This window comes from Brassica rapa, chromosome A01 (genome assembly GCF_000309985.2).
Source record: "Brassica rapa cultivar Chiifu-401-42 chromosome A01, CAAS_Brap_v3.01, whole genome shotgun sequence".
NCBI lineage: Eukaryota > Viridiplantae > Streptophyta > Magnoliopsida > Brassicales > Brassicaceae > Brassica > Brassica rapa.
Window position 1 is genome coordinate 6,138,790 of NC_024795.2, and position 17,726 is coordinate 6,156,515.

A 17,726-nucleotide genomic window follows, 5' to 3' on the forward strand; every position below is an offset into this window, starting at 1 on the left:
GTTTTTGTTCCCAAAGTAGTACTCAAGGCTCAAAATCACAAAAATAGGTTTCATTAAAGAGGTAATGTACACTTATACCCCTAGGGTTAATTAATCCAAACCTTAGGGTTTAGAGAGAGTTAAGGGGTGTGGTTTTGGAATTAGGGTTTAAAATTTTATAAATAATAAATAATAAAATAAAAAATAAAAAATAAAAATTTTAAAAACAATTTCAAAAAGTATTTTTAAATTATAAAAAGAAAATCTGAAAAAAAAATAAAAAAAAAATTTGAATTTTTTTTTAAAAAAAAAATTATAAAAATTTCGAATCTGAAAACATATAATCTGAAACTATAAAAAAAATTATTTTTTTATTTTATTTATTTTATTTTTATTTATTTTAGTTTATTTATTTAATTTTAAACCAAGGGTATTATAGATATTTTACCCTTTAATGAATGTCATTTTTGTGACTTTCTCCTTCTAGTGCTATTTTTGAGACATAAACTTCAAAAGATACTATTATTGACAATTGCCCAATTTTAAATGTTATATAAAATTAAAATATATTTTAATATAAAATAGTTTTAGTGTAAATTCATCCGCCCGTAGGGCGGACCAACCCCTAGTATCAATAACACGGCATAAAGCACTTTTTCCACCGAATCTATATTATTAAAGTTGAAGTACAACGAAATTGTTTGGAAACTTGAATGAATAGTAGTTTTAATGAAATTTGTTTGGATATATGAATCGCAGTATCTATTAATTGTATTTCCATATTTCATTTAGTTTAACAATTTCATTAATTATATTACTTTGACAATAATTCACATCATTAATTATATTATCAAAATAATAGTGCATATTTTAATTTATTAGTTAATCAATATTAACTTTGTGCCAATTATAAAATAAAAAATGTTAAATAACTAGGTTTTGCATATGATTAAACGTTTGGTTTAGTTTGTTTTACTAAAACATTTTTATTTGAGTTTCAATCGGTAGAAAATTACGTAGCCAAAAACATAATTCAAAGATATGTTTTTGTAGATAAAATATTATTTATTAAATCAAAATAATAAAAATGCGTTAAATTTATTGCCACTTAATTTCACTTCATATAATTATTTTACTTGACAAAAAACTCTTTCTATTTCACTTATTTTAGCCAAACACATAAAAATAGATTTTTTAATTAGTTTATAAAATCAGTTATAAATGAACATTATCTATCCGTTTATGTACATGTTGTTCCTCCGGGTATCATTTTTTTTGGTTCTGAAACAAGGTCCCGTTTAAATATTATAAATTTATGTGTGGATTTTGAGTTGAGTCATTCTAGATCTGGATGAATTCAGTTCTGATGTATAGAAACCTAAAAATATCTAAGTAACCAATGTTATCTAAAACGGATTCGGATATTTGTAACAAAATAGCCATATTACCTGATTCAGTCCATGTCTTTTGAATATCATTAGTTATATTATGATACATCTAAAAATATATAACAATAATTATGAAAAATAAATATCGATGTATAAAAATGTACAAACCAATACCCGCGCGGGTGCGCGGGTCAATCTCTAGTTTTGAATTAAGAGCACAACACCATCTATGCATGTGCATAAACCACTAGTCTACTACGTTCGGTGTTATTACTATTTGTTGTTCGATGGTCATAAAATTCATTTTGCTGTGGGTGTTCAGTACTTCGGTGACATTCTTTTTTTGGCTTTTCACCCAAGCTTGTTAACCGTTTCTATTTTTTTACTGCAAACCATCTTAATTTGATTTGAATAAAAGTCATAACCATTGTATTGTGGCGCGAACCATTTATAATAATACTACATTTTTTGAACATTTTTTAATAGACTTTGGAGTATCTCTTTTTCCCGCTTATTTCAAAACTGAGATTTACCATCCATGACTATATATAGAGATATATCCCTCAAAAGGATGATACATAGAGGTGCTTTGTGTTTTTGAAGATAGGTTACTTGATATCGTGTTTAGTTAGCCGGTCTTGAAAAATAGATGACTTGATACAAAAACCTTTTGTTATGAGTGAGTCTCTTGCTTTCTTGATACTCATTTGCTTTGAATAAAAGTCATAACCATTGTATTGTGGCGCGAACCATTTAAAATAATAATACTACATTTTTTGAACATTTTTTAATAGATTTTGGAGTATCTCTTTTCCCGCTTATTTCAAAACTGAGATTTACCATCCATGACTATATATAGAGATATATCCCTCAAAAGGATGATACATAGAGGTGCTTTGTGTTTTTGAAGATAGGTTACTTGATATCGTGTTTAGTTAGCCGGTCTTGAAAAATAGATGACTTGATACAAAAACCTTTTGTTATGAGTGAGTCTCTTGCTTTCTTGATACTCATTTGCTTTGAATAAAAGTCATAACCATTGTATTGTGGCGCGAACCATTTAAAATAATAATACTACATTTTTTGAACATTTTTTAATAGACTTTGGAGTATCTCTTTTTCCCGCTTATTTCAAAACTGAGATTTACCATCCATGACTATATATAGAGATATATCCCTCAAAAGGATGATACATAGAGGTGCTTTGTGTTTTTGAAGATAGGTTACTTGATATCGTGTTTAGTTAGCCGGTCTTGAAAAATAGATGACTTGATACAAAAACCTTTTGTTATGAGTGAGTCTCTTGCTTTCTTGATACTCATTTGCTTGCTATTTAGACCTTTCAGTTCTCATCATCTGTATCCATTATAATATGGTCAACTCTAAACACATACTATAATTTAGTTTCTTACGCACATTCCTTTTGGTATCTGGTATTTGGCATTGCCGTTTATTCTCACAAGATGTATCCACTTTATATAGAAAAAACTCCTAAACATATATTTATATCAATAAATTTTCTTATGATGTGCCAGTAACAACATGTATAATTAAGTCTGATCTCTTAATAAATCACTAATAATTTTCTAGTAAAGTAAATTATCTAAGTGTTTTGTCGATTTCGAAAAATAAGGATTTCATATTAATATTTGACTATTTTTTCCTCATATTAGATATTAATTTTAACTAAAGCATTTCATCATTTTAATCTATTTAAAGATGTAAAATCTTGTGAAGATGTTCATATAGAAAAAATTACCTTCCGCACCAATGAGACTGCGCGTGAGCTTACACGCTCGCAAATACTCTCTTTCATAATAAACACTTACAAATTACAATTGCTTTGCCATTAATTGGCATTATACTCTCAATGCCCCCTAGATCTTTTTTATGGTTATCTTAACTCATTTATTCATATCTTAACTCTCAAATTTTTATATACATCCAAGAGTTAAGAATAAGAGAGCCTTGGTTTTTGACTAATATTAGTCTAAGGTTTATTGTGTGAAGAAATCTTCAGATTCTATTAGTACACAACCTCTGACACGTTTTGCTCATAATCTCAGTCTTTTAATAACAAGATGCATCTCTTCTTCAGTTTCCACGCCCCAAGAATATATATAAGAACCACTCCACAACACCAAAGAGCATAACAACAACAACACCAAAACTAAGAAGAGCTCTTGAGAGAAATGGATAACTCGAATGTGGTCGTTAGGGGAAACCGTCAAGTGAATGAAGAGAAGCCTCCTCCGCGAGTGTGTCCAAGGTGTAGCTCAGACAACACCAAGTTCTGTTTCTACAACAACTATAGAGTGACTCAACCTCGCTACAACTGCAGGAACTGTCGCCGATTCTGGACTCATGGTGGAGCTTTAAGGGACGTACCAATTGGTGGAAGAGCCCGCAAAATCAAGCATATAGATCAGCCATCTGTTTCTCAGGTGGTTCCTGATGAGATCCAGCAGGTTAATCATCACCAACCTTTCTCACATGTTCAAGAAACAACCCAGTTTCTTGAACCATTTGGTGGTTCTTCTTCCTCTGCTGTTGTTGGGAACCATTTCAGTTCGTTGCCTGAAACTCATGGTGATATGATGCTTCCAACTCGAAGTATTCCACCGATGGATCTCTTTGATGGATTGTTTCACCAAGGTTATTACGGTGCTGGACTCAATAATTTTGTTGGTAATCATTTGATGAACCAATCAATTGGTGGACATGTTGATAACTATAACAGTTACCGCGTGAACCAAGAGAATCCAAACATGCGAAACCAGAGCTTCACCAACACCATGATCATGAACCATAATGTCGGCACTAGTGAAAGAAGAGGATATCCACGCATTGATCACATGATCAACAACAACAACAACAACAACAACAACAAGTCTGTGTTTAGATCCTCCTATCATTAGGAGAAGCATGGTCCTTGAATCATAACCGTTTTACCCGTTTTCTCTTTATATTATGCTAATAATGTTTTAGTTTTTCGTTTATGGTTTGTGTTCGGTCTTCTTGTTTTTCAGCTCTGTTGGGTCTTTTTGATTTAAGTTCTAAAACTATGCATCTTTGTTTCCTTAAATATTAAGACATAAGTTACCTGTCTGGTCTTTTCTATAATATATATAATTAATCATCACCAGTTCGTTGTGGGTTTCATAACTTATTAGTAAAAGAAATATCTATGTGTTTTCAATTTTTTTATGGATTGCTCTGTTTTTCTGAAAACGCCTGATATACAAGTTATGTTACAATCACTGAAGAAAAGATGTCTCTAAAAGAAATTCAAATATACTTAAATTTGATTTATGTAAGATTAAATATTTAAATTAACATAATAATTAGTTCAATTTAAATATTTGGATGGAGAATAAATAAATATTTTCAGTATTTTGAACATTTTCTGTAATTTTTTATATTTACTTGTGGCTATATTGATGATTTTTAGATATTTTTATTTTCTGAATATCTAATAGATATAGAATTTAAAATAATTAACATATTTAAGTATATAGTGATTTAGATACTTTTGATATCCAAAATATTTTAATTTGGATCACATTCAAGTCTGGTTATCTGGATATTAAACTTTTAGATTCATCTGACTAACTAATCAGTTTTATTTTTTGTTTAGTATTACTTTCAAATCTAGTTTGGTTATTCGGATCCATATATTTTACCTAGACTTTCTTTCTTCTACATAATAAAGAAAGAATAAAATAAATATAAACAAATATTCTAGGCTTATTTAACATCTCCTATATATTAATAGAGAAACATTTAAAAAGTTATAACTTTTAGTTTGTATTAATTAAAAAAGTGTCATGCTGAGTTGTCACGTAATTAGAATGCTAATTTTTCTTACAAGGCGGCTTGAGAATCAATTGAAAATTTTGTTAGTCTAAAATTAAATTGATAGGAACTATTATATTATATAATATATCCATTATGGACCATTCATTTATCAAATTGAATTATTTCCTTACATAAAACCTATGGAATTACCAAATGTGATTAAGATATATATAACAATAATTGATTTTAAATAATAAAGATTTGCTAACAATTTGTATACTTTCTATCATTTTTGTTTAATTATTTATTATTAAAATAAATTACATAATTACATTGATCATATAATAAAAATTTAGATTTTTTTTGTATATGTTGTCTTTTGAATTTTTCAAAACGAGTATAAATTACTAAAACTGTTAAAAGTGTCCCATAAACTTTTGTTATCAAGGTTTAAATTTTTTTCTATAATAAGATACAATGATTATAAAATCATATGAATAAATAATTTTATTTTAATAGGTGTTATGTTAATATATATATATATATATTTCATATCATTTAAATTAAACTATATACATCATATGAAAATACATACTTATATTTTAATATCTACGTTGAATATATATTGAAAAGTTAATATTTTAATTTTTGAAATCTTCATTGTTTTTTAAATAATTATAAATTATTGAAACCACTAAGCATTCCACATAAAAAACAAAATCGTTGGTGTAAAATTTTGTTACACAAATATGCAAATAATCATAAAATCATATGAGTAGAAACCTCATTTAATAAATATCCATATTAAAAGTATATTGTATATCTATGTTAATATCATTTAAATTTAATTATATATCATATACGATAAATAATATTGATTGCTTTGATTTATTTACACTAAAGTGATTGCGATCGTTTAATTTATATGTGCATGTCAATTTATTACATAATAGTAACTGATTTATTAGTTACTTAATATATAATTATTATTTTATTATTTTAAAACATGAAGAAAAACATAAAATATGTAATAAATAGAAATTATTTATTCTGGTCAAGGCGCGGGTCTTAACCAAAGTATGTATATCTTTAATAATTTTAAATCTTTAACATTTTTAAAATATCAGGCCAAAACAAAATAACGAAATGAGAATAAACTTAAAAATAAATATTTATATCAAGTAATAAACAAAATGAAAAAAGCGACACAAAAATGAAAAGAAATATTGAAGATATTTAGAACTGGCACGTGAACGTGTACTTCTCATTACCATAATTAACTTTTAAATTATTAAATCATGATATAAAATTGAGCTCTCATATTTTCATTGTAACCAAATAGTAGGCCTCAGATTCTTCGGCATAAACGTTAGGTTCTTATGCGATAAATGATTTTTTGACCTAAAATTATTTTTAAATAGGATCAGCTCATAAGTAAACAAATTATATAATTAACAAAAAAATTAAAAAAATTATTTATGGGCCACAAATATTTATTCAATCAAGAATATAAATTTTATTTTTCCATTCGATATTTCTTAAATAATTTTCATATAAATTTGCCATGCGCAAGGCGCATGTCTTATCCTAGTACATAATTATTGGACCATACTTTAAAAATACCAATAAAAATGGATGGGCTTCGTGTCAATATTGTTGGTCATGTTGCAAAATTGATGTTTTCTATAACCAATAACGTATATTTTCTTATAAAAAATTCTTGGTACATATAATAAAACACGATAAAATCGAGGGAAAAGTGTTAGAGTTGCGTGGAAAATAATGTGATCTCTTCACTCTGCACCTTAATTCTATTTTTCAATCGATTCACGATTTTTTTTCTTTAAAGTTTTACTGATTTATGATTATTTTTTAGCAATCTGATCATGTTTCTAATTCTTTGTCTGATATGAAAATTTCGTAAAGAAAAGTAATATGTGGCTAAACTAAAGATCTGATTTTGTGTGTGTGTGTTTTTACCTGAGTTTCCTAAATTCATAACCAATCACAATTATTTATTACCCTCGTGTGCATAAGCCTGAACCATGGCTAAGTTCGGCATGATACAAAGCTTTCGATTTCTAAAACATTTTCATTCCAACATTTTAGTTGATGAAAAATCTTAATGATTTTGTAATTTTTTCTTTCAAAATGATATTATTCAATAGTTCTACGAAGAGAATTTCAGCTCACTATTATAAAGGTTAAAAGTACAGTAACTAAATGACATGATAAACAAAAATTAGTATGAACATATTAAATTATCTGCAGTGGAGTTAAAAAATTTAGTATGTGAATGCATTAATTGTTAAATGATTATGAGGTCAACACGTAAGCATACTCAAATTGAAATCAATGTGAGACTGACACGTGGCGAATATAGTGTGAACGCATTAATGACGAATTCTTTTTTTTTTTAATATATAGGAGATTAAACTAATTACTAAAGTTGTGAAAATAAATTAATTTATTTAAAATATTTGACTTCTTAGTATAATTATTTAGCTTATTTTTGTATGTGTTATTTAACATAACTATTTATCATTTTATATTTAAAAATTTATCATTTTTTGTTAAAAATTTTAAATATTGTTATCAAATAATTAAATAATATGAAGAAGTTAATTCCAGAAATAATCCACTGAAACTTATTATTCTATTTAACGATATTTTTGTATTTTTCAGTGAAAAACGCATATTTATTTTTACGTTTTCTTTTAGAAAATTTTATTCAATCTATATTATTATTTATGAAGTTATTTAGCTTATTTGTCATTTTTTCCATGATTTTAGGTAATTTTGCTTATTTGTCAAGTTTTAATTAAGTTTAACCTGAGTCATTAATTTATTAATAGTTATTAGTTGAGCAAAATGCTTTTCCATACTTTGAAAAGCATATGCTTTTCCATACTTTGAACTGAGTATTCGAATTGGAGTTCTTTACTGGCGATTTGGTGATCGCCGAGCTTCGATTAAGTGGGGCTAATCGATAGATTGTCTGGTGATTTTCGATTACGTTGTGAATAGAGAAAGTTACGGATTTGGAGTTCATAACATTAAGCCGCAAGAAGCTGAGCCTTAGTGCTTCAAGGACAATTGGACAAGCGTTGTTTGGTATGCTAGGTTACTCATATTCCTGCTAGATATCGATACAGCCATATACAGGCATGGAAGATCTAATCAAAAGGCAGGAAGAAAAACGTATTCTCTGTTTCTGAGCTACGCTTCATCTCATTTATGTGTAGATGCATTTTAAAAGTAAGATAAATTTATTATATGGTTCGGTCTATAAACTTTTTCTTACGGCAGTTATGTCTAGAGTATTCGTTAGTTTCTATAACAATTGCAATTTCGACTGACCTATTTGTTTTTCGAAGGTCATAAATTCACTTATGATGTTGGATTCGGCACTTCGGTTAATTTCTTTTTTTGACTTATTCACCGTTTCTAATTTGTGACACCTCATTTTAGCCTTTATTGGTTAGCAAACCATCCCATTACTTTAATTTAAATAACATAATAACCATTATATTTTGGCGCGAACGAACTTAATATAATAAACTTTGAGTATCTGTTTTTCCCGCATTTTACAACACTCTTTAAGATTTGAAATCCCCCCCCCCCCCCCCCCCCAATATTTTTGAGATTAGAGGAACATTTGTAGTTGTTCAGAATTAAAAAGAGAGGAACATTTGTTACACCCCTCAAAGAGTGATATATGGAGGTGATTTGTGGTTTTGGAGAGGTTACTTTATAACGTGTTTAGCAAGTTTGTCTTGACAATTAGATTACTCGATATAGAAACCCTTTTTGTTATGAGACTCTTGCTTTCAGGATACTCATTATTGCTCGCTACCTAGGCCTTTCAGTTCTCACCATTGTATCCATTTCTCACAAACATACCTTCTTGCCTCGTGGTGTTTGGCTTTGCAGTCTATTCTCACAAGAGGTGTCCATTTTTATACATGAAACTCCTAAACATATCTTTACATCAACAAAGTCTTATGATGAGCCAGTAAAAACACGAATGAACCACCACATACTCACACACATTGTATTTCCCCTCTTAATAACTCACAACTACACTGTTAAATTAAGTCTGATCTCTTAATAAATCCACTAATAAATCCCTAGAAAGTAAATTATCTAAGTATTTTGTCGATTTCGAAAAATAGGGATTTCATATTAATGTTTTACTACTTTTTTTTCTTCATACCGAGTATTATTTTCAACAAAGGCATTTCAACGTTTTATCTATTTAAAGATGACAAATCTTGTGAAGATTTTCCTATTGAAAAAATTATCTTCCTCGCCAATGAGACCGCGCGTGAACTTGCACGCTCGCACATATTCTCTTTCGCAATAAACACCTACAAGTTACGATTGCTTTGGCTTTAACTACCATTATACTCTCAATGCCTCATAGATATTTTTCTGTTTATATGACAACTCATTTGATAACACTATGATTCTCTAATTTTCATATACATCCAAGAATTAAGAGCTAGAGAGCGTTGGTTTTTGACTATTCTTAGCTTAAGGTTTATTGTGTGAAGAGATCTTCAGATTTTATTAACACACAACCTCTGACACGTTTTGCTCATAATCTCAGTCTTTTAAAAACAAAATGTATCTCTTCTTCAGTTTCCACTCCCCCAGAATCTATATAAGAACCCCCTTCACAACACCAAAGATCACAACAACTAAACCTAGTAGAGCTTTTGAGGGAAATGGATAAGTTGAGTGTTATCGTTAAGGGAGACCATCAAGTGAATGAAGAGAAGCCTCCACCACGAGTGTGTCCAAGGTGTAGCTCAGACAACACCAAGTTCTGTTACTACAACAACTACAGTGTGTCTCAACCTCGCTACAACTGCAGGAACTGTCGCCGATTCTGGACCCATGGTGGAGCTTTAAGGGACATACCAATTGGTGGAAGGGCCCGTAAAATCAAGCGTACAAGTATAGATCAGCCATCTGTTTCTCAGGTGACTTCTGTTATCCAACAGGTTAATCATCACCAACCTTTCTCACATGTTCGAGAAACCAACGAGTTTCTTGAACCATTTTGTGGTTCTTCTTCTTCTGTTGCTGTTGGGAACCATTTCAGTTCTTTGCCTGAAATTCATGGTGATATGGTGTTTCCAATTCAAACTATTCCACCAATGGATCGCTTTGATCTCTTTGATGGATCGTTTAACCAAGGTTATTACGGTGTTGGATTCAATGATATGGTTGGTAATCCTTTGATGAACCAATCAATCGGTGGACATGTTGATAACTATAACAGTTATCGCGTGAACCAAGAGAATCCAAACAAGCGAAACCAGAGCTTCAACAACAGCATGAACATGAATCATAATGCCAGCACTAGTGGAAGCAGAGGATATCCAGGCATTGATCACATGACCAACAACAACAACAAAGACAGGAACAAGTGTGTGTTTAGTTCCTCCTATCATTTGGAGAAGTATGGTCCTTGAATCATAACCGTTTTACCCGTTATCTCTTTTTATTAAGCTAATAATGGTTCAGTTTTTCGTTTATGTTTTCTGTTGGGTCTTCTTGTTTTATTAGTTCTGTTGGGTCTTTTATTTCAATCTTATATAGTTCTAAAAGTTTGCATCTTTGTTTACTTAAGATCAGACCTAAGTTATATGTCTGGTTTTTTAATAAAATAAATAGTTAATCATCTACGTGTTTTCAAGTGTTTTATTGCTCTGTTTTAGTATATTCTATGTTTTTAAATTACGCCTAATCACATAATGTGAGAAGCATTAATATACATATAAGGTAAATCTATGGTTATGTCTAAAATATTAAGCTTGTATTTCTCTATTCACTCTTAATTTCTTGAGAAGACTTCTGAAGATTTGTTGTCCGATGGTCTTAAAATTCAATTAAGCAGTGTGCTTCGGGGATAAATGATTTTGTGACCGTTTAGAGTTTCACTATTGAGCTCCTAATTTGTAAATCTTTTTTACTTAATATGTTAACACTAACGGCTATGTTGTGGCGCCAACTCTTTCAAATGGTATGGTACTGTAGTGCTCTGTCTTTCTTTTATTCATCTACAATTTATAAAAAATAGAGTTTTGAGTTTCTGTTCTCCCCTTTTACTTCAAGTTTTTAAGTTATAAAGTGATTTTTGGAGATGTTTTAAAATAGGTTACTCGATATATAAACGTTGTTCTTTGGTGTGGTCAACCGTACAAACTTTACTCTTATAGTCGAGTTTCATTTCATGTCTTCTTGGCATTGATACTTTGATAAGTATTGTCAACTAATGTCTTTACAATTGATACCGCTTTTTGTACCTGTAGTAACTATTAAGTATTGGAATCTTGTAACATATCTCTCGCTATTTAAGAAAACTTATTTTCGCAATCTGTACGAACTTTCTCATTATCAGTATTTATTTCAGTATCTATTACATATAAATGTTTTTTGTTCTCTTTTGTATTTTTTTGTATTCATTATTTTTGTTTACTTAGCTTTTTAAAATTTCAAATTTAAATTTACTTTAGATATTATATACTAAATTTTGTAATATATTCCATAAAGCAATACATGTAGATATTTTGCTTGAAAAACAATTCTTCTTATACAATTTTAAATATATAGAAAAATCCTTTTTCATTTTGTTAGGATTAGAGCAGTTATTGATTTTTAATTAAATAATTTATTTTTGAAAAATAATTTTTTATATTTTTGTTAATTTCTATATTATAAAAGTTTCTATTAATTTTTTTTATTAACTACCTTTTGATATATTTTCTTTAGTTGAAATTGTATATTGCATATTGCATATTGCATATTTTTTATCTTACAAATTTTTTTATTTTTCAAATAGTTTATCTATTCATATATTTTATCTAATACTTACAAAACAAAACTTAGATGTATGTAACACATGATAAATTTCTTATATGTATTAAATATCTATTAAATTTTATTAATCTAAGAGTTTGCCACTTTTCAAATATAATTTAGTTAAATAATTTTATTTTGTGGTTTAATATATGTTAGATGTTGCTGTTAAATAATCAAAAATATATTTTCACCAGTTTTTAAAAGTAATATATATACATATATATATATATATATTTATTTATTTATATAACGATAATATATTTTTAATGCGACTATAGTTAACACATTTGATTTTTTTTTGTTTTGTAATTTAGCAGAATTTTTTAATCAAGACTATCTACGTCGAAGTCTAACTAATCCTTCCAAAAGAACGGTATTAAAGATTTAACGAATTAATTAAGAAAACGGCACCAGTAATAACTTAATTTCTAACCGAATTCAAACATGAGACCGGTAATAGAGTTGATTCCATGATTATAAGTCATTCCATACCGGACCAGGCTAACATTGTTTGTTAATTCGTAGCTTTTACAAAAGTTTTAGATTTATAATTACATTAAAACTGGTCGAGGTTGAAACCTATACATAAAGAACACTCTAATAGACATTATTTTCTCAACAAATCATTACTGAATTAATCTCTAGTAGAGTTGTTTATCCAGGTAGTTTTTTTGAAATTTCAGAAAATATATTAATTGATTTTTTTTTGTTAAATGGCTTATATTAATTGATTTAATTGGTGTTATTATCTAATCCGTTATATCCTCACCAGTTTTATACATGTTAAATACAATAAATCATATATATATATATATATATATATATATATGTTTACAGTTTACACATACTACTCGTAGTTGATACTTGCAGTTTATGGTAATAGTTCTGTTTTAAATTGTCACTATTCACTCAATGTCTCCAGATTTTGTTTATGTGAATACGACTCTCGTTTAGCCACATCTTCTTGATTCTCCATTAATCATATAAGGACAAGAGTTAAGAGTACGAGAGTCTTGGTTTTTAACTAGGCACCCTAAGGATTATGGTGTGTACAGATCTTCTGATTTTATTACTACACAACTTTTGACACGTTGTTCTCATAATCACACTCTTCTAAACCCGAAACGTATATCGTCTTCATTTTTCACGCCCTAATAGCCTATTTAAGTAGACAGCCCCACAACACCAAAAAAATCATACCAACAACAAACATTATCATATAATTTAAGACTTGTATTTAGAGAGATATGGATTACTCTGGTCTTTTTGTTCAAGAAGACAACCAAGCGAATGAAGAGAAGCCTCCAGCGCGAGTGTGTCCAAGGTGTAACTCAGACAACACCAAGTTCTGTTACTACAACAACTATAGTGCGTCTCAACCGCGCTATAAATGCAAGAACTGTCGTAGATACTGGACTCATGGTGGGACATTAAGGAACGTACCGATTGGTGGAACTGGCCGTAAAATCAAACGTAACAGGTTAGACCAGCCTTCTTTTTCTCAGATGATTTCTGTTGAGAACCAACAGGTTAATCATCACCAACCTTTCTTAAATGATCAAGAAACCAACGAGTTTGTTGGTTCTTCTTCTTCTGCTGCTGCTGTTGTTGGTGGGAACCATTCCGGTTCTTTGCTTGAGTTTCATGGTGATATGGTAACAAATGTGCCTCCATTTGGTAGTTTTCCACCAATGGATGCCTTACACATCTCTGATGTATCATTCCAACAAGGTTATTACGACGCTGGATCCAGTGATTTGATTGATAACCCTTTGGTAAAACAATTAACTGGTGGATCTGTTGTTGTGAGCTCTAATCAAGAGGATCCAAACATGTGGAACCAGAGCTTCAACAACACTACCAACATGAACCACAATGCTAGTACGAGTGGAGGCAAGGGACATATCTCCAAGCACTGATGACATGAACGGAAGCAGAAACAAGTGCGTGTTTAGGACCTTCCTATCATCTGGACCTTCAGTATCAACCGTTATTCCCGTTTTTCTTATTCTTAAGCTAATAATGTTTCAGTTTTTATATTTTGTGTTGGGTTTTTTCTTAGTTATGAAAGTTTCATATTTGTGTCCAAAAAGATCCAGACATAAGAAGATGTTTGTCTGATCTTTTTATATAATTATCTAGTCGTGATCATTTCGTTATTTTGGAATCTGTCTCGTAAGTCTTGATATCATATGCGAATGCGTTTTAGTCAAAAACAAAACAAAAAACTTATAACTGACATGTTGACCCGATCGTAAACTTTTTTTCAGGATCGTTAGCTAACATGCATAATTTTTGTGGGTTTTACAGGCTTCACAATCTTAATCTTATGGCCTTATATATCTCTAGCAGTCCAATATAATGAACTCATGTAATTTCGATATAATATAAGTGAAGGTCATTCATGCCACTTCGTTACTTTTTAAGAAATTTGGATACTCTTGTAACTATGAAAGACCTTTTTGGCAGATATAATTTAATTCCAGTTTTTCTTCTTTTTCTTATGACTTCGTAGATATTGAATTTATGTTATCATTTAAAAATCAATATTCTATATGACTATAATGATAAAAACAATAATTCAAAGCATGGTTAATATCTGAAATAAGTCAATTTACAAATAAATTTTACATATACATCAAGAAGACTACAAAAGTCAATAAGTAAGTCCAAGTAAATTGAATGTTTTCTTAAATTGATGAAACGAATCAATGAGGTTATACAATAAAATAATTGAAAAATATTTTTGTAATAATATTATTCAGTACAATATAACTCACGCGTAGCCTGAAACAACACATGTGTCTAAAGCTAGTGAATATCATATCTCCAATTTATAATAGTTGTTAAAAATGTGTATGGATAATTTTTTTAAATGTAACTAAGAGTACAATTTTTTTTGTCCATGAGTATATCGTTGATTAACTATAAATATAACATAATTTTTGCCAAATAAATGTAACAGAAATAGATAAAAATAACATATATAGACCAAACTGTTCTCTCAGATTTCCTAGAGCCAAAGACCACTTTATATGATACTTAAAAAAAAAACTTTTATGAATAATATGAAAAAAATCTTAATGTTGACAAAATATGAAAAACAATCTTAAATGATACTCCCTCCGTTTTTTAATATAAGTCGTTTTAAAGCTACGCACATAGATTAAGAAAATCATTAATTTCTTATATTTTCGAAACAAAAACATCATTAATTATTTACATAACCATAATTCAACCAACAGAAAAATAGAAGATATATTATCATTGGTCAGATAACATTAATTATTAATAAATGTTACATAGAAAACCGAAAACAACATATAACTTGGAACAAAAAAGTTTCTCTAAAACGACTTATATTGAGAAACGGATGGAGTATTTAACAAAATCTAAAACTATAACAAGGACATAGAAAACTCCCAGATTTTGCTGACCGACACGTGGATACGACCACTTACAGTTTACCACAAGTTTCAGACGCGGAAAAGCCTTCTTTTGTCAGTCATCGATTCCGACAAAGACAGATATGACAGGTCTTCCACAGTTAATTTGACACGTGCATAGTATCTCTTTACTATATTTATTTATTGACTTTTGTTAATATTTTCTATTTTTCTTAACTTCATTATCTATCCCTATATATAGTATTGAGAAGTTGGCAAACGCATCACTATTTTCTCTCTTAGTTACAATTTTCTTACTTTTTTTTTTTTTTTTTATATATATTAGATTAAAATATCAACCCGATAAACGGGAACCGGAACAAGACCTCCGGCTAATCGTCGAATAAACAGTGAATCTCACAAATAGATTAGGCTTATCACTATTACACAAGGAGAGAAAAGCATAAAAACAGCGGGAGGGAAAAAACCTAAGGTTCGGGGATCCGTTACCGGTTCCCATCATCACCAGATGTCCGCGGCCAACGACGCCGACCAAATCGAAATTTAGACGACCACTGCAAAGATACTTTCTCTCAAACCAGCGCCGACACACAGCTGCTCAATCCACACGACACTCTCTTTCTCTAACCGACTATCAAGAAATGGAAATCGAAACAGACCAACTAGTTAAGGGGAACCGCCATCCTCAACAAGTCCGTCTCTCTTACCAGACCCTGACCAGTACAGGGATACGGAGAGGTCGTATTCGACACACTAACCCGAGACTTGAACTTGATCTATAGATAGGGGGAGTGAAGAGATAACCTGAAGGCTTCCTAGAACCGAAACAGAGACGCTTCGGCCAAAAGAAGCCGTAAAACGGGCTGAGATGTGGCTGGCTAAAAACACGCTGAGACGAGCACCTGCAAGCCATTGATGGACTCCAGCTTGCCGAGAAGATCGAAGACCCACAAGGCACTGGGATAGCCGGAGACCAAACGTGCCGTCACGGAGAGGGAAATGAACCTGCAGAGACCACCTGAAGGTCCAACCATCTCACACGCATCACCTCTAAAAACTAGAGAATGAATCAAAAGGCTAGGCTGAAGCAATAACCGGTGACAGGACGGAGTTGCAGATACAATTTTCTTACTTGTTATCTCATTGTTTTATTGCATGTAATTCGTGAGTAAGCAGTTAATCACACCTTATGAACGATTTCTTCAAGAGGAGGTTATAGAGAAATCCAGGAGTATTAATTTTAATGCTTTTTAAAATTTTGGAACGTAAACTAAAAATTACTCTTTAAAAAAAGTAAACTAAGGCTTAGAATGGCATGCAGATCAAGAAAACGCAGATCAAACCCAAAACGCAGATCAAGCAGAACAAATGCAGATCAAGCAGAATAAACGCAGATCAAGCAGATCATGCAGAACAAATACATATTTAACTCGTTAAGCTAATTTATCGAATTAGTGTATTTAACCAAATGTTAAAAATAATTTGTAAATTAAATATCTAAAACAAAAATACAAATTCTTATGAATTATTATTTTTATTAATTTAATAAATATAAATAAAATTTAAACATTATATAAAATGTGAACACAATTAAAAAAAAAAATAACCAAAAACAAAAAAAAGTATTATGATTCTAATAAATATATTGAAACTTAAAAGTTAGATAAAATTCATTAAAATGACAAAGAGTATTCCATTTCTCTTTAATTATTTTTATAATCTAAATTAAAATCTAACTATGATCCAAAGACGTTAATTAGAGCTGGACATAAAATCCTTAACCTGAATTTCGTTCCAAACCCGAACCGAAAAAATGACTTGTATCAAGTCCAAAATGTAAAAAAAAATACATGAATAAGTTTTGTAGGGTGTTATAAAACATATCCGAACCGAAAGTGTCATAAACTGTCCCAAACAAGTGAAAAATCTAAAAAATATCTGAAAAAATGATCTGAATAATATGTAGGAGCAAAAAATATCTAAACAAAATACAACTTACTATATATAAGTAATAAAATCATGTATAACATACTGAAACTAAATTATAAGAAAATTATAAATATACCAAATAAATATATATTATTTACTATAGTCTGATTTATTTTATTGATTTAATGTGTTTTCTTAGTATATGTAAAAATACTAAAAAAAGTTATCTTTAACAAACAAAAATAATATGTAATAGCAAAAAATATGTTTGATATTTTTCATTGTGCATGCATTCATTAAATTTATAGTTTTAGTTTTAGTTGTTACAAGTTTTCCAATATATGTAATCAAT

General features: G+C 29.6%; 3 protein-coding genes across 3 annotated transcripts; all 3 read left to right on the forward strand.

Moving 5' to 3' along the window:
* Nucleotides 1–1,055: 1,055 nt before the first annotated feature.
* Nucleotides 1,056–6,644, forward strand: LOC103858586 (dof zinc finger protein DOF4.4). Its single transcript, XM_033276832.1, has one exon. The coding sequence runs from the start codon at nucleotides 3,560–3,562 to the stop codon at nucleotides 4,283–4,285; it is 726 nt and encodes a 241-aa protein (XP_033132723.1). The 5' UTR covers nucleotides 1,056–3,559; the 3' UTR covers nucleotides 4,286–6,644.
* Nucleotides 6,645–8,821: 2,177 nt separating this feature from the next.
* On the forward strand, nucleotides 8,822–10,706 carry LOC103858601 (dof zinc finger protein DOF4.4). Its single transcript, XM_009135991.3, has one exon. It carries the CDS (start codon nucleotides 9,896–9,898, stop codon nucleotides 10,646–10,648), a length of 753 nt encoding a protein of 250 aa, XP_009134239.1. The 5' UTR covers nucleotides 8,822–9,895; the 3' UTR covers nucleotides 10,649–10,706.
* A 2,536-nt stretch (nucleotides 10,707–13,242) lies between these two features.
* Nucleotides 13,243–17,518, forward strand: LOC103858618 (dof zinc finger protein DOF4.4). Its single transcript, XM_033276837.1, has one exon. The coding sequence runs from the start codon at nucleotides 13,286–13,288 to the stop codon at nucleotides 13,955–13,957; it is 672 nt and encodes a 223-aa protein (XP_033132728.1). The 5' UTR covers nucleotides 13,243–13,285; the 3' UTR covers nucleotides 13,958–17,518.
* Nucleotides 17,519–17,726: the final 208 nt, after the last annotated feature.

Excerpts from the sequence above, each read along its gene's own strand:
- LOC103858586 (XM_033276832.1), top strand. The coding sequence starts at position 3,560 with ATGGATAACTCGAATGTGGTCGTTAGGGGAAACCGTCAAGTGAATGAA.
- LOC103858601 (XM_009135991.3), top strand. The coding sequence starts at position 9,896 with ATGGATAAGTTGAGTGTTATCGTTAAGGGAGACCATCAAGTGAATGAA.
- LOC103858618 (XM_033276837.1), top strand. The coding sequence starts at position 13,286 with ATGGATTACTCTGGTCTTTTTGTTCAAGAAGACAACCAAGCGAATGAA.